Source organism: Festucalex cinctus, chromosome 21 (assembly GCF_051991245.1).
Source record: "Festucalex cinctus isolate MCC-2025b chromosome 21, RoL_Fcin_1.0, whole genome shotgun sequence".
Classification (NCBI taxonomy): domain Eukaryota; kingdom Metazoa; phylum Chordata; class Actinopteri; order Syngnathiformes; family Syngnathidae; genus Festucalex; species Festucalex cinctus.
In genome coordinates this window covers 6,518,495-6,536,645 of record NC_135431.1, presented here as the reverse complement: position 1 = coordinate 6,536,645, position 18,151 = coordinate 6,518,495, and the positions used below count along the sequence as shown (strand labels likewise).

The 18,151-nt window shown below is 41.4% G+C and overlaps 2 protein-coding genes across 2 annotated transcripts; one reads left to right on the top strand and one right to left on the bottom strand.

The window, feature by feature from the left end:
• Positions 1-1,174: 1,174 nt before the first annotated feature.
• Positions 1,175-4,429, top strand: lft1 (lefty1). The gene is made up of 4 exons (XM_077511226.1): positions 1,175-1,472; positions 1,625-1,874; positions 2,002-2,244; positions 3,909-4,429. Exons 1-4 carry the CDS (start codon positions 1,208-1,210, stop codon positions 4,231-4,233), a joined length of 1,083 nt encoding a protein of 360 aa, XP_077367352.1. The 5' UTR covers positions 1,175-1,207; the 3' UTR covers positions 4,234-4,429.
• A 1,385-nt stretch (positions 4,430-5,814) lies between these two features.
• Positions 5,815-18,151, bottom strand: hnrnpub (heterogeneous nuclear ribonucleoprotein Ub). Its single transcript, XM_077510560.1, has 14 exons — positions 17,551-18,151; positions 16,318-16,432; positions 13,917-13,996; positions 13,201-13,340; positions 12,993-13,092; positions 11,535-11,647; positions 11,191-11,454; positions 10,979-11,098; positions 10,508-10,636; positions 10,261-10,429; positions 9,855-10,145; positions 7,561-7,835; positions 7,350-7,487; positions 5,815-7,272 (listed from the first exon to the last, which is right to left on the bottom strand). Exons 1-14 carry the CDS (start codon positions 17,996-17,998, stop codon positions 7,222-7,224), a joined length of 2,433 nt encoding a protein of 810 aa, XP_077366686.1. The 5' UTR covers positions 17,999-18,151; the 3' UTR covers positions 5,815-7,221.

Genomic DNA, 18,151 nt, shown 5'->3' with positions numbered 1-18,151 from the left:
TTGGAAAATTCAACCTTTGAAAAACATTATTTACTTTTGGCTACACATAAAACTCAGTAAATGATGCTTTCGATGGCTTACACACATGCACATACAGTACAGGGTTATGTCAACTTACTAAATGCACGTGTACAAAAGCTAAACATCACTTAGTGACACAAAAACGGGATGAATCGTCACCAAAATTCACATGCACAGCTCTTCTCACGTCCACTTCAAGCTGTGAAAATATCAAAACGGTACAATTGCCTACAGTATGTCTATTTTGGATTGTATTGACATTAAGTCTGCCAATACCAGGCATTATTTCAATCTATCGGTACTCGTGACCTCAACCAGTTACGAGTATCAGCCGCCCTCTTTTGGCTGTTTTACAATCAGGAACTCGAATTTAGAAGAATAAAAAAATTGCAATTAATTTAATGCAATTTTAGGGAAAATGCTATTTGGATATATAGGTCTTTAATTAAAATTGTCTTTTTTTTCGGTTAGGATACCAGGTTTGGAAAATGGATGGCTGAATAGATGTATCAAAAGTACTAGCGGTATCAGTACTTGGTATCAGTGACTAGCTAAGAGATACGTATACGTAAAAAATATTCCGTTGTTTTTACGGTGAAAAAACGGCAGCTGTGGTTACCAGGGAAATTCTGTAAAAAAATAAAAATAAAATACATTGGGGGAAATGTAAACAACTTTACAGAACAACTTGTTTATTCTACTGGTATTCAATGTACAATAAACACAATCTGCATGTAAATTTTACAGAACAAAATAGATAAAATCAACATGTGCTTGGAAAATGGTACTTCACTTGTATAGCGCTTTACTACCTTACAAGGCAAAAGTGCTTGTGGTTAAAGTGCACTTTAAGATGGTATTTTTTTTTTTAGGCTATTGGAAACGTACACGTTTTGAAGGTGAAGGCCAAATTAGTTGATTTACCTGCAGACTGACATCAATCGTGATGGCACTCGAGTCTAATTGTTGCTGTTTGAAGTACGGCCACTTAGATATCCTGTTTAGGACGGGGGGGGCCTTGCATTGTCGCACCTTTGTTCTGATAATGCTCCCTGCCCCCCATCGACAAAGTGCCAACGACTGGGAGTGCCGCGACAATATAAAAGCGGGGGCCACTGTCCATCTCTGGCTTGACTCGTGCTACTGTGCGTCTGCTTGTCAAAACTTTGCTTCCAAGAGCTTCCTCATGGATTTCCTCCGCGCTTGCGTCCTGTGCACCGTCCTCCTCGGCTTGACCAAAGCTTTTACGCATCAGGATATGAAGGAGGCGCTCCTGCGTAAACTGGGCCTGGACGAGGTTCCGAAGATCAACAAGAGGGATTTGGAGAATTTGGTTGTCCCGGCTCACATCAGAAACAAATACTTGTCGATGCTGAAGACGCACCACAGCAGGAGACGCCGATCTCTGCCGAGCCTGGCCGGCATTTTGAGAGGAATTCCCGGCAACGCTGGTAGGAATTTGTCGTTTTTAAATTCGTGGCATGGAAAGTTTAGAATAGGATCTAAATAGAATAGAAATCCATTCATTTCAAGTGCGTAATCGTGGTGCGTAATTTACGCACGTCTCCATTTTAATTTCTGATCAAATGATTTATTTTGGTAGACATTTCCGGAGAATATGTATACTCTGACACCACTCGGCATCGAATGGTGTTCGACATGGAGGCGATGATCCCGGATAACAGCGAGGTGACCATGGCCGAACTCAAACTCTACCAGAGGGCGTCGCACCACAAGCGCCTCGCGGTGGAGAGGAAGAACCACCGGCCCGCCGTTAGTAACGCCCGAGTCAGCATCTACTGGGTCGAGGAGCTGCCCAACGGATCCAACCGCACGTCGCTGGTGGACTCACGGTAAAAAAAAAAAAAAAAAAAAAAAAAAAATTACATCCGGTCTGCGCATTTGCTCGTTATCTTGAGCCCCTAATTAAATATCAAATGTGATCAGGAAATCTAATTAACGACCGCCTCGCGCTCACAGGTTGATTCCCATTCACGAGACGGGCTGGAAGAGCTTTGATGTGACCCAGGCCGTGCACTATTGGTCGAAGACTCGGCAGCAGAAGACGCCCATGCACCTGGAGGTGTGGATCGAGGGCGAGAGACCTGGCAGCTTCGCGGCGGAGGTGGCGAAAAGTGTGCGCTTTACCACCCAGGAACAGACTGACAACACCTTGGGCAAACCCGAGCTCGTCCTCTACACACTCAACCTCGAAGAGTACGGGTAAGGGCGCCAGCTTTTGATATACAGGATATTGTAGTGATGTGCCAATTAGCCCACGAAACCCCCACCTCCCTTTTTTTGTGTGTTGGGAGGGGTGTTTACCTGCCACCTTTTGTACCCTTTGCTAGGGGGGGTGAATCGTGTCACTACTCATGTTCTAGTTAAATCAGCAAGCAATGGCAAGTTCGACACAAGACGTTTTGCGCAATGAACTAGTTTGCTCCGCGGAGTAAACAGGCACGGCATAATTCCGGATTTTTTTTCTTTCTCTCTCCCGGTGCTAAATGAGGGCTTTAGATGCTTTTGAGAGGGGCTGGTAAAATAAGTCATAACTCTAAAATAAAATGCTGCATAACTGCGGATATACATATTTTTGACAAGTAGCGCCTTTCTTGCACATGCGGAGTAATACAACGTCGTCAGGTGTAGACCTACTTACTGTTTTTCGGTAGTTTTTTTGTCTTTATTATTATTATTTTTGGCACTGAAATGTTTTTCATACAACTTTTATGTTTTTATTTACCCTTTTTTTTTTATGTTTACAAGCGGCGCTCAGTGAATTACTTTGCACCGCGGTGTAAGAATACGCCAATGAGTATTAATGGGGCATATAGTGTTGCAGTGCCGCACTTTGGCACAGGAGGGCGGTGTTGGTCCAAGGAGTGAATAGTAGCTAAAATAAAGTTTGTGCGAATGCAACAAAAAGAGAGCATGCCAGTTCAGTCTCTGTAACACGGTTCCTCACGCAGATCAAATTACTGCTCAGTTGCCGCCATACTTATAGGCTATTTATATCCTATAATAGTATTTTTCATTTCTGTAATTATGACTTTACGACTGCACCAGTGGAGATTACTGACTATACGTGGCACAAGAAGGAAAGACTCGTTTACTCGTTCACATTTTTCCATTTATTGCTTAATTTCATGGCTTTGAAGTATTTTGAATGCAAATATTTCTTGCATTACAATATCAGTGATAGATTACGGTGCTTTCCAATTTACGTACGTTTGGGTCATGTGATTGATGTTTGGAATGGAAGTAAAATGTACTTCCAGGCCCCTATTCACTAAAAAGGGAAGTGAACCCAAAAATTGTTTTTACATTAATATGTTCTGTAGCCGCACTAGTATAAAACACAGTATTCAGATTAATATTGTGTTTGTGGAATATGAGTTTAGCACCAATAGTCCACCAATTTTAATCCATCTCAGGGGGCGGCCATTTTGCTACAAGCTGTCGACTGAGTATGACATCACAGTTGCTCAGGGCTTATAATGACCAATCACGGTTTAGCTTTAAAAATAGGCGAGCTGTGATTGGTTGTTTGCCGAGCCCTGGCCCCTGAGCAACTGTGATGTCATTTTAATAAGTCAACAGCAAGTAGCAAAATGGCCGCCTTCTGAGATGGATAACAACTGGGGGATTTTGATGCTTAACTCATATTCCACAAACACAATATTAATCAGGGAAAATGCCACTTTTAAATCTGTTTCTGATTATAAAATGTTTGTTTTTGGCACCCCAACAACCACAACAACAAAAAACACAACAGGGGCGTAGCTAACAAACTCCTGACTCATTTGAGGCACCAACAAGCAAAATGCAAAGACACGTCAACCAAGAGGAACAACAGTCATCTTACCTGCCTCTTTGTTTTGCAGCTCTCGCGGCGACTGTGACATCAACCAGAGCAAGGGCACCTGTTGCAGGGAGCAGTACTTCATCGATTTCCGCGCCCTCACGTGGACGCAGTACTGGATCATCGAGCCGGCGGGTTACCAAGCCTTCAGGTGCACCGGAAGCTGCAGACAGCCCAAACGTAACTACGGCTACGGGGAAAGGAGGTGCACGGTGTCGGAGAGCGCCCCCTTGCCCCTCATGTACCTGGTGAAGAAAGGCGATTACACTGAGATCGAAGTGGCGGAGTTTCCCAACATGATTGTGGAGAGGTGCGCATGCACTATGGATAATGTATCCATAGTGTGAAGCCAACCTCACGGAAACAGTTATAATAGTCTTGGTATATTTAAAGGATTATAACAAGTACTTCCTATTTAAACGGACAATCACAAGGGAGGTAACCTCATACACCTCTCAAGAGCACTTTTTATGTAAATTGTGTACAGTCTGAAATCGTTTTTTATTTTGAATTTGCATGCAGTCATTCAAATTCTGGCTCAAGTGTTGTACATGCGAATGGATTTATGGTTGGAAAAATAAAGTATTTTGTTTCACGGAAAAAAAAAAGTTTCACTTTGTTTTTAGCTGACAAAAATTGGCAGACACGCTAACCCAAGGATAGCATAGCCGCCACCAGTTGTACATTCCTGTGCTACAACCTTCTTGATTCACATTCATGATGACATTCACATGCAATTTCATACAGTCTCCTGGACAACACTGCTTGTAATTCTTTATTTGCAGTGGGGACAAGCTACACAAGCCACATTGGGAGAAGACGCAGGCTATTCACATGAACCGAGAGTGGGGGTCTTTGTGAGTCAACGTCAGGCTGCAGGGTCAAACGTACCTATAATACATTGTTTGCCGTCTGAGTAGGGGGTCTCGTCATTCCCTAATATCCAGCTGATGGAGTTAAACATAGCCGGGAGGCCACCTACTTAAAATGAGGAACGGTCGTCTGCCAAGGAAAAGTGGATTCTCCCATCTAGCAAAAGTTGGGAGGTCACAAGAAGGAAAGCAACATAAATATGAATATAGTCAACGGGCAAAATGTAACTGCACAAACTAATGAGACCCAACAACAACAACAACAAAAAGCTATATTTGTTTCACAAATAGTCACATATGGACCTATTTAGTCCAACTTCAAGAAAATAGCATCGCTACCAATACTTGTTGGTCGCGCTTTTTGTCTCTGATTGGTTGATCTTCTTAGGTCACAGTGGTGTCTTAAAAAACAAATCTCTGCAAACTAAAATGATCACCATTCAAGTTATTTCAGGCTTTTTTATTTATTTATCTTGAAATCTATTAAATTTGGAAGTGAAAACGCAGAGTATAGCAATAGTTACTGTATTTTTATTTTTATTACATTACTGAACAAATATAAAACGACAGACTGATGACAAAAAAATAGTAAAAGGCATTAAAATAATTTTACTTAAAATACCAAATTATTATTTTTTTATTTGCTTCCTTAACAAAAAAAATATTTCAGTAGTGTTTGATTCATGGCTGTCTTAATATGTGCTCAAATTTGGGTGCAAAACGGTATTTGGATGTCCTCTCAAATCAAATTGAAAGTCGATGTACCAAAGTCTGGTCAGAATGAGTAGTATTACCGTACAAATATGCCCCCTAGAGGCTGTGAGCAGTAGTGGAATGACCATTACGTACATGCGTGACGAATTCTATCACCGTTTTTCCAAACTGTCCATTTGTCCCATAGGAAATAATGGACGGTAATTGAATTAATCGGTTCCATGGCTAAATTGTTGGCATTGGCATTATGGAATCTTTTCAAGAATCATCGTTGTCATGAGTTATGCATATTGAACATTATTCACAAAATAAGATAAATTAGGCACAATAACAACCCTCAAATTTCACAACCGTATTTAACTTTAATATAGCTGAGACATACAAAATAACAAAAAATAACAAAAAACAATGTTAGGATACAAAAGACAAGATGCAGCACGGTTGGTTTACAGGACCTGATATACAACCTGCAATACAAGAAATAAAAAATATATTGTCTTCTGAAACCCAAATTCTGCTAATTTATCAAAACAAAAAGAGTGGAACACAGCAGTACTAGGGAGGACTAATACTTATCACAGCAATAGTTTTTGAGTACAGTATTTACATGCTTGTTTTAACATCCCTTTGGGTAAAAAATAAAAAAAAAGTTTAGTCGGGTACACTGAAATGATGAAGGAACCAGGTTTGTTATTGTTAGGCCAAGAAACTAAGAAAGAATAGCTGGAACAGAAATAACGACTGTTGCGTAGATTTGAAATGAACACCATGTAGCCCTTGATTGCTGGTGAAAGATGTGCAACCTGATCTGCACTCAGCTACTGTCTGCTATACTGTCAATATGCAAATCCTTAAATTCAAAAGTAGGTTCAATATTCCGTTTGATTGGAAAGAGTTGGCTACATTTTCAATTGCACTTGACAGCCAAATTACAAGCACACTCGTCGAGGTGGTCACGTTTGCTTAGGACCGCATCAAACGCTCACCTGCCATGATTCTTCAAATGTGCAGAGGGAATTCTAAAGAGGCACACCCAAAACAACATTAACATTGCTCATTCTAACTCAGTGCACATTACAACAAGTGAGATAATATCAACACCAACAAGGGCTGGTGGAAATCTCTCCAAATGGGGCCATTCAAAGGTATTTTACACCTTTGAACATAAATTATACGCCGGGAGAAAACAAGCAAAACTGTTTATTGGAGGTCTTGAATTTGGTTGACAGTTTTGGAAGGGGCCAACAACAAACTGAAAGTCACTGTAATTAATCTGCGTCTGCGCTAACTGCACAGTGGACATGAACAATATTCTTCAGAAGTCCAAACAATGAATTATTCAACTGCTCAAACAAATATTTACAATTAAGAAAAAAAAAAAAAAAAGAAAAAAAAAAAGCACATTCCTGGAAAATAAAAAAGTTTCAGGTTCTTAATACAAAGTTAAAAAAAAAAAAAAGAAAAGAAAAAAAAAAGTCCTTTAAAAGTGATGAAACGCAAATAAATATACAACAAATAATAAAAAGAAAATGTTGTACATGCGCCTCGAGCTCTCGTAAGAACTTCTCACGCCGGCTGGTCTTCCTCTGGAACGGAATGTTGACCACGTTAACTCGTTTTAGATTCTTAAAAGCAGATATTATGAACAATGGCATTGTTGATGGAGGAGGGATGATGATGATGATGATGATGATGGTCCGTGGCTAGAGTGGTTTTCAGTGTGGCCACCAGTCCGTTTGAACAAATGTCTTAGTAATAGTTGGGCTGATACTGCTGGCTCCACGGCTTCTGATTCCAGAACTGCACAAAGAAGACTTGTTTAGACACAAGCGAAAGTGACGCTTCAACAGCTGAGGAAGGAAGAGAGAAACACTGACCCCTTGTTGCCAGCTCTGGTTGAAGGCCTGAGCCTTGTCCATGCCGTTCCTGTTGCCAAAACCGCCACTATTCCTATGATTGCTGAAATTGCCGTTCTTGTTGCCGAAGTTGCCTCGGCCGCCGCCTCTCTGATGAAACTACAAAGCAACGAGACAAACGTGACCAAGTGTTCCGGGACGTTCACAAGACTGCTACTGGGCGGCAACAAACCGGGTTGTGATGGCCTCGATTTCCGCCGCGACCCATGCTGCCGCCGCCGCCGCCTCTGCTCATGTTCCCCCTGTTCATTGGACCGCCTCGGTTCATGTGTCCGCCTCTGTGGCCCATGTTACCCCGCATGGGTCCACCTCTGGGGGATCCGCCCATACTGGACATGTGACCGCCGCTGCGGTTGAAGCTGCCGCGGTTGGGGAAGCCTCCTCTGTATGCCGGGGGCGGCATGTAGCCCCGAGGGGGCCGGGAGAAGCCGCCGCGAGGGTTGGGGGCTGCCAAGGCGGGAAAACAAAGGCCAGCCTGAGGAACGCCCATCTACCTTTTTTTTGGTTTTATTGAACATGTAATACAAACTAGACTAAGTGCAATTTCTGGAGAAATTGCGTGGGAATGCTGAAAGCTAAGATTTGAATGCATGTGGAATGCTTATGAAGTAAATTGAGAGATAAATTATGAAATTATGACCTCCTGGTTACTGGGCAATGCACTTTACCAACTGTGCCACCGAGCAGTGTAAGACACCTGGTAATGATGCTAAGGGCGTGGAAAGTGATACTTAGAAAAAGTTCTGTCCCATTGAAAATGAATGGGAAAAAGTTGATATTACAAGTTAAATTGTGCAAATACGGTAAGTAATGTGGAATCATATATGATATGATATACACCCCGGGAGGCGTGAATTTTTGAAGCTAGTTGAAATGCATTCCCACAATTATAAAATAAAAGTGAAGGAAAGAAAATAAAAGCCAAAAAGGAAAAGAATTATCAGCAAAGTCAGAATTCATATGTTCAAAGGGAGTAGGAAAAAGTACAAGAACTTATATAGTCCTACCACCGCTAACTCATATCATGAAAATGTACTATAAGTAGTTATATTTCATAATATATCATTAAAATAGAAAAAAAAAAAGAAGCAAATGAAGGAAAAAAAGTATGTAAAAATAAACAGAACATGCGCTTTACAAATATTAGTGTAAGTTATAAACACTTGTACAAAAAAGTAAAAGATAAAAGAAAGCCCTACATATACAATTAATCTAGTCACAATATGACAAATTTATATTTATACATGTATATTAGGGGTGTTAAAAAAAAATCGATTCGGCGATATATCGCGATACTACATCGCGCGATTCTCGAATCGATTCAATAATCGGCAGAATCGATATTTTTTTTTTTTTTTAGGATTCACACCTTGAGCATGGAAGAATGTTATATGAACGGCACATTAAGCCTTAATATTTTTATTTTAATGCTGTTCAAACATGAAACAGATTACAACCTCTATAAGACTGAAATTTTAGATAAATAAATAATACATTTTCATATAAATCTTACACTCTACAAGCTTACTGATTAGTATTTTCTAAATATGAATGAAAAAAAATCGCAACAATCGACTTATAAATTCGTATCGGGATTAATCGGTATCGAATCGTGACCATTCGTATCGGGATTAATCGGTATCGAATCGAATCGTGACCTGTGAATCGTGATACGAATCGAATCGTCAGGTACTAGGCAATTCACACCCCTAATGTATATATTTTCGTAGCACTATATTTTTAAACCTCTTATTAAACATAGCAAGTGATTCAGTTTTTCAATTCAGTTTCATATTTGTTCAACAGATTAACCCCTTGAACAGAAACACACATACTTTGTGTTTGTTCTTATTTTTTTGAAAGTCACTTGTACCTCTTAACCCATAGCAGGCATCAACCTTGGGTACAGATAGACCGAATTGACAGCTTTGTTCAAAAATTGTAACAAAAATTGCAGGGCGCTTTCAGGGTCATCGGCATGTGTTAAGCTAAATTAAAAACTAAGCAAGTAAATAGTTCCCTAAAGTTTTCTACTGCAAATTAAGTTCAAGAAAATTTCAAATTATTTTATTTATTTTTAAAAATTGATAATGTAGTTCCCAGTGTAGCATCCTTTTTATAAAGTGGAAATTTAAATGAATCCATAAAGTAGTTTCCTGTATCTCATTGAGCGCCAAAAGCCAATTTTGGCTTTTCGTCAGGGTTCGGAAAAGGTTTCAAAAGATCTTCGCAGACGGCGAAAAATTGTCTGAATATGTTTGTAATGTCTTCACGACAAGTAAAAACTGTCTGTGGACAACTTACAAATTCTGATGAATACCCTAAATTTGCTACGTTCGCAACCATTCACCACCGCTCAGTGAGATACAAACTTTAGTGGCTTTTATTTGTAAAAAGATATTTGTCAAAATGCCAACGATTGGCACCGATAATCGACCCAACTTAGGCGCCAAAAACGCCTCATACCTCCTCGGAAGTTGCCTCGGCCCTGGAAGCCCGCACGACTGCCGCCGCCGCCTCCCCTCTGTACCGGCCCACTGCTGCGGCCAAACTGGTTCTTGCCTCCGCGACCGCCCCCGCGGGATCCGCCGCCTCGTTTGGGTGTGGTGCTTCCCTGGTTGGGCTTCTTCTCAGCGGGCAGGGCGCTCTTGCTTTCTTCTTTGTACGTTTCTAAGACTTTGGCAGCGTCGTCCCTCGGCAGCTCGGCGAAGAGCACCTCGTTGAAGCTCTCGCCCTCCACAGGCAGGGAATAGAAGCCTGTGACAGACCAACACACAATTAAATTAACTATGCCACAATTCCAGAGTGAGCCAAAGTACTCACACGCTATACTCAAGTACAAATACTATTTGTTACTTCCCACCAGCTTTACCTTTCATCTTGAGAAAGGCATGTTCGGGGACTTCTTTGCCATCACTCATGACCTTCTTCTGAACCCTCTGCTTGTAATCCTCCTCGGAGGGGAATACCACCACAGCTTTGCGCTGGAAGCCGGCAAACAAGCACATCTTCCTCTTCTGCCCAGGGCCAGACAAGTTAGTCTGGAGGGGGAAGAACGAGCCAAGAGTTGATATTTTTTGTTTGACATGGGCGTGCAGAGCAATGTTAAGGTGACTTACGTGATCCAGGATGTAGTTGCGTTTCTTGCGGGCGGCAATCTCAATGAACTTTCCCAAGAAAAGAGGTGCACGCTGGGAAATGGCAAGCAGTTTGTTGTATTCTTTTGGCTGCCGATTCGGGGTGTTGATCTGTATGACAGGATTAGTGATAATTTTGTGAATGAAAACTAAACAAAAAAAAAAAATCTATTCGTCAACACAGTCACCAGACGAAAATTAGATCTAATTAAAAAACAATAACTGGTATTTAGTACCTCTTTTCAATCGCCTCAATGTGTATGAAATTTGATGAAACAGAACGTTTTCAAGGATGATGTATATGATCAAAGCCTTTGTCATATTAAAGGTTTTTTGTTTTTGTTTTTTTATATAACGTGTGGCAGTAGAAGAGTTAAAATTAACACAAGAATTATGGTATATGCCAACTGCGTATTCATGAGCGTACATTTCCTACAATGTACCACAACTGACCATCATCTTTTCCACGATTGTGTCACTTCCCAGGATGTAGTACTTCCCAGGATTCTCCTGGACATGGTTCTTCACCCATGTGGTCTTGCCCGCACCTGGCAAACCAACCATCACTATGATCTACAAGCACAAAATGATGGAGAGAAGCGGTTAACATAAAAAGGAATCAAAACGTTGCATTCTATTCCCGATAAAGTTTATAAGCTGCCTACCTCACAGTCCGCCTTGGTCGGCGGCCCGAGGGGCCCACGGACACGGTCGACGACAGGAACCTGCTCCATGAAGGTGTACTCGGAGGGCACGGGGAAGAACGGCGTCTCCATCTGGCCGAAGTTGACTTCCACGGCGCAGTTGTGGCACATGACATGAGGGAAGAGATGCTGGCCGTTCAGCTCGTCTTTGCTCACACGGAACGCTTCGGCTGGCTCCCCACCATTCTTGGAGAAGGACAGAACCACCTCGTCCCCGTCGAAATCCTGAACAGACCAATTGGGAATGTGTCATTCATATCAATGAGGACCATTTAATTACGTCAATATAAAAAAAGATGTCTTACAGCGAGGCAGCAGATGACGTCATTCTCATCAAAAGTTTCCCCAAAGTCCTCCATGACAGCGTTTGTCGTCTTCTTGCCCTTCCCAGAGTATGCGTATGAACGGATGCCGTCACCTAAATCGTAATGGGAGCGTACATACTGTCAAAAGATCAAACACGACCATGTGAACAAGTCAATGCGATTTAGGATACAATGTGGCTCGGACACTTACATGTAGATTACGCCAAGATTTTCATTTCAAGCTCCTGTTTTATTTTTAACAATGCTAAACACACAACCATGCATGCATACAAACAAAATCCCTAACGACTCTCACGAATGAGTTCAGTAAAAAGGCTCCTGAAATGATTAATGAATAGTTAAAAAAAAACAAAAAAAAAACAGCTTTACTACAGCACAATACAGGGAGAAGCTATCATAAAGCTCTTCCAGGAACTAGGTCACATTTAAAATGATTGCACAGGTCAATCCGCCTCCATTACTCTGATGTCAGAAAAGTAAGACAATCAAACTATGGCAAACAAAACCACAGGATACAATACAGCTAGTTACCCATTAGCCGATCTTATCATTACACCATACAGTAACCGGCACTTACATTTACTTCCATGCTCCTGGTTCAAGCAGGGCCATCTTAGGTGTCCTTTCAACTAAAAACCCGATAGAGCTAGCACGTCAAAGACTGGGAACTCCTTGAATTATATCCCATATCTCCATTTGGAGGTGTTAGTTTGCACAAATAATTGATCATTTATTTGAACAAAGCTAAGGCACATGCACTTCATTAGTTAAGCGGCTTCTTTTTCAGATGGGCAAATGAGCACTAAAGCCCAGTTCGCACGGCATGATAATTTAGCCTGATTTTAGCCTCAGGTCTCCTCTTCTTGACAACCTTAACAGATATTCCTGCCATGTGCAGTGTGTTCAGGCTGATCTCAGCTGCTCAAAAGGATGCTTGGGCCTCTCCAATCTCAAATCAAGGGTCGAATCAGAAAACGATGGTGCGAGGAAGGATGGAAAGAAATCCAAAATCAAAACAGTCATGTCGGAAGAGAGACTCCGTGCTTGCGCTGTCTCCACTTTGACCCTTTTTTGACACCTCTCAAGCACAAACGATCGCCCCTGGGCCACCATGTTTGTTTACTTTTGTTTAGACTTCCCGTCTAACCTGGAAATATTGAATGAAATGGATTTGTGTGTGATGGTGTTTGTGCTGTGTGGCTGCACACCACAAAACCGTAAAACCAGTGATTTATTTCTTGCCATGTGTGGGACCTCGAAGACTTTGGAATTCTGCTGACAATTTTAAAATATTGCTATGAAGTACTGTATTGAACACATTTTATATTGATATCGATCCTGTTTCTATCACAATACATACTGATAGCCTTCAGTCTGACACTAATAAAAGCAGCATTGACAAAACAAGATGGGCTACGCGAGAATGAGGAAACCCACCAAGTAGCAGTGACGAAGCAGACGACGACCATCCGACCTGTACATCATGGATTTCCATGTTCTTACTTGAAATGTGCTTCACTGGAATCTTTTCTGTGATCTGTCAGGCAGACGGGAACAACTTGATTACATATTCATCAGTTTCTATTTTTGAGCAGGACTAAAATGGCTACGTTTTAAAATAAGTTCATACGCATCGTGATAGTACCTTCACTTCGAAGCAGACTTTGCCTTCGTTCACACCATACGTGGCCTTGCCTCCAGACCAGAGGTAAGCAAAACTCTCCATTGTGAGCGACGAGGCACTGAAGCGGTCACGCGACACCTTAAAGTGCAGGTCGCAGTTGTCTACAGGAAAAACAACACGTTAATACACAATTACACAATTTCACAAGTGGCTAATCGTGCCCTTTTTCCTAATAGGCTTTACAATAGCAGGATTTTTAGGGCTGCTCAGATAAAAAAAAAAAAAAAAAAACTGATCACGATACAGTTGATACTTCAGTCATTTGTATTTACTCCAATGTAAAATCAGTATTGGTATTAATTAGAAGTCTTACACAAGTAGTAGAATAGCTTCCACGAAGCTATAAGTGTTGTGACAACAGTTACATATTAACACACAGTGCCAAAACTGAGTAGTAAGTAACTAACTTTCATTTGTATAGCGCCTTTCACAGACAGAATGTCACAAAGCGTTTCACAGGGTTAAAAGTGGCCAAATACCATTCGTGGCGGCCCGCTACAGGTAAATGTGTATGTGAGAACCTCTGTTGCTTTAATGTCTTATTTTTAGGATCCGATCAACGACGTCATTGATGGATCTGCAAAGCCAAAACATGGCCAATCACAAAATGTATTGCACCAGATGAAAGATATCACTATTCCCACTGTTGTAGTCACTCATCTTATTAGGCGACTCACAGTTGTCCAGGCAGACTTTGGTGTCATCAAACTCTTCATCTTCTTCGTCCAAGGGAGGCACGGGCGACTTAAAGGAAGCCCTGGGGTGAGGGGGAAAAAAAAAAAAAAAAAAAAAAAGATCATATACACAATTGGATGATGGTCATTTGAATTGCATGGGAACCACTTGCTGAAAAGAAGTGGGGGGGAAATAATACATTAGCAAGCCCCCAACCCGTTCTGGGTAGTGGTGTATATTGTGATCCTGCACAGACACTTACCTTTTATCATCCAGTGAAATCTAAATGTAAGAGAAAGACAATTGCACCTCCACGAGCCTTAGAAGTAAATCTATATTGCGAGTGACGCAAGGACTTGAATGACTTTTAATGCTGTGATGCATCTATAGGTTTGACAAAATGTATTACATGTACTCACAGCAGAACCTCCAAAGTTCAATGGCCCAAATGACTAAATTACTCTGCATCAACATTCAGGCTTCCACTCATTGAGTAGCTAAAAAAAAAAAAAGCAACAGCACAAGTGTTTTTGCTTGACAACAAGAAGTAATCATAAACAAGCAGAAGTATCATACACAAACATCTATCACAATATATTTCATATCAGCCAATTGTTTTTTATTTTAACTATTTAAAATAAGAACCCCCCAAAAAAAAGAAAAGAAAAAAAGGCTGAATTTATATCTTAATGTAGTTTAAAGCTGACATCCGTACTCTTCCAGCAGTGCACCGTAAATGCTCATTTGCAGAAGATGCCGCCACAAAGCAGCGGCATTTATACAGTTATGGTACATTAATTTTTATGCAGTCAGTGAACTTGACTCACAAGAACAGTTTTTGGGCATGCAACACTGCAGCCGTTGCTTACAACAAACAAAATGCCGGGGTTTGTTGTTGTTGTTGGGGTTTTTTTTAAAATCCAATGCATTTTACTAATGTTAATTATGTCTATTGCGATACATATTGATATTGAATCATTGCCCTGCCATGTGGGAAAATATGTTTAAATACAAAACAGAGTGGATGCCAAACAAAGTGGCACACTGCTGTAATGGCCGGAGGAGTTATCTACTTGTCTTGGAATAAGTCAAAAATTAAACATTTTCTATCATTTTGACCTTGAACAGCACTAGCAATGAACAATTGAATACACCTAACACAATCCGAGGTTATCACATATTTAACAACAACAACGTATTTTTGAGCAAGATGGTGTCCCAGTTGCTTGTACAAACAGTTTTTCCATCTAACATTTCCACCAGAAATGCTTCATATGTTACTGTGATTGTTTTTCAATTTGGAGGTTCCACTGTAAATAAATTATGTGAAGTAATACAGCCTACAGTAACTTACCAAATATATAGCACAAGATCAGGCCCCTAAATCACAGGAGGGTTCTTACAAAACTTGTCCATGTGGAATCAAGTAATGCTCCTTGAGAAATTACGTTATCCTGAAAAACTAGTACGGGCCATGGAAAACAAACAAACAAACTTGAGCTTAATAATATTGTCATATTGAAAACCACTCCAAAAAGTCCAAGCAAGGTCAGATCCAATCTGGAGCAGAGTAGGAGATTCAGTAGAAAAATGTTGACTCTAAAATGCTGAGGGGTCTGTCAGATGGCAATGATGCGATGATTACCTTAAATATATAACTCAATCTGATTTTGTGCCATTAAAGGATAACACAATGAGAACACTGATCAAGAAGAAGGTACATGTGAACAGACCATGCGCACCATGCTTGATGTCACCACCAGCACAGGGGGAAAATGAAAACGTAAACCTTGTAACTCACCATCTCCACTCACACCATGTTATCTCTCACACATGACATGATTCATGAGACAGAAACACAGAAATATCATACAATATCATACAAAGAGTGGGGGGGAAAAATGAAAATTATTCACAATTGCGAGGCAAACGATGGACGGTCAAAAGCGAGTTCCTTCGTGGACGTTTAGACTTCTACAAGATACCTGCCCTCCTCCCACATTGCTCAACTACCACCCCAGTCAGGCCCTCCCTATTGAATGAACTGTGAACATCTGCTACACTCCTCTGGGTTCTTTGTGAGCAACCTTGAATCACCTTGAGGACACAACTGACATTAAGTGTTAAGAGGAGCAAATTTAAAGCTCACTTTTGAGTTTCACTCCTGCTACAGAATTGCAGTGCATTTGATGTATACAACAATGTATAACAGATAAATAATGGTAAGGTTCTCTGAGCAGTAAGGGATAGCCCTCAAAACATTAGAAAGTGGTTATTTCTTTATAAAATGTTCTTGAAAGGCTAGCTAGGTATATGTGCATCGGCACTTAAAGCCAATACATAACAAAGCTATGATGGCACTTCAGGGATGCTGAAGGCCATTTTGCTCTGTCCCATCCTTACCAGCTGTATTTGTTCTCTTCAATAAATTCAAAGTAGCCCCTTCCATGTTCCTCCCGGCGTCTCTTAACACCCTTCTTATTCTTCTGATCAGCATTCGTGTCTTTGTCCGCATCCCCTTTGAAAATAGAACAAAGATATATAATGAGGTGTTCCTTTGAGAGAGGTCGGACTGGCAGTGGGGTTTGGCCCACAAAGCCCGTTCAGTCAGTTACATAAAGTCGACCATCATAAAAGCTAAAGAAGTGGAAAACACCTCATATTATTAGACAATAGTACAATCATGTGAATACAATTTTAATGACCAGAGTCTAATTACAATGCAAGCTGGTCCAAATATGCACATTTAAGAGCAGAGGTGGTGGGGCTGGGAAAACAATTTTATGTATTAAAATGAGAACAATAACCCTACAGATGGTGTAAAATAAAGTTAGTGTGGGACAAGTACACCGTACTTTTGAGGTAATGCACCATGCAAGGAAATGTAAGCCTCCTAACTGCACTGACAGTAACACCACTTTCCCTCCACAGCTTATGCAGAATTAAAATGGCGGCTTAGAGCTATAAAATGCCCATTTTAACGTGATAATTCGTCGAACCACGAATAACGTAACCGCGTGTTGAGTAAACTAACTTTACATTATTTATCCAATTTCCACACAACTTAAGGTTAGATAGTTAAACACGTCCAGATTTAAAAAAAAATAAATCTTATATATTCCGATAGTGTCGACAGACATAAGTGCGAATGCTAAAATGCTACCACTAAAGTAGCAAAAACAGTCATTCAGAGACAGAAACGTATGGTATGCCATCAAATTCGCATCCCCGACTACTAAAGCAGAAAACAGTAAAGTCGGCCGCCGGCTAATGAGCGCTTCCCAGAACAAAGAGAATTATGCTAGTCAGCGAGCTAACAAGCTAAGTAATCAAGCAAGGTCGCCTGTTCAGCGAATGCGTAGACACGTTTTACGCAACTAACGACTATATGTTATACTTTCAGTCCACGGTAGGGTTTTAACGATACAGAAATGTTTATGTTTACGCCAATTAAGCTAACGCCCGTATTAGCAAAACTGCGTCATTATGAAGCTAACGTTTGGCCTAGTTAGGTCACGCTGTGGAGCTCAACATGGACGCCGTGCAATGCTGCGTTCAGTTTCAACCAACTCTCCGCCGCGGTGGGTTTAAAGCACGGGGGGGAAACTCTCCAAGAGACCAATTCAGGCAACTCACCCTCGGCTGCCTGCTCCTCTGGCTCACCATCGTCGTCTTCTATTTTCTCCATGTCATCCACGTCTGCCTTGAGCAAGGGATCCATCTCGTCGTCCTCTTCCCCATCTCCCATTTCTTCGTCCTCGGCGGAAACAGCGGCGGTGGCGGTGGCGGAGTCGCCGGCGCTTGCCTCGTTCTGTTCTACCTCGGCTTCTTGCTCGTTAGCCTCCATGCTTTCGACCACCGGAGCATCACCTTCTTCTTCTTCCCCCATGCACTCCGGTTCAGCGGCCTGTTCTAAACCCTCTTCCTCGGCAGCCTCTTCATCGCAGACCGCGGCCTCCTCGTCCAAAGCGGCCTGCAGGCGGTCCATCAACTCGGCCTTCAGTCCCTTATCGGAAAGACGACGCTTTTTCAGCTCGTCCTTCAGCTCGTTTACTTTCAGCTTTTTGACGTTGATCGAACTCATTGCGAACGCTCCAGATGTTGCAAATGCACTGCACTTGAAATGAAGAACTAACCAGCTTGAACGCTTCTTGTTTAGCTTGATGCGAAACTGCGCCAAAATGCTGTCCGAATGGTAAGTAGCGCCTAGCTTGTGAGCGTAGGGGGTGTGGTCCCT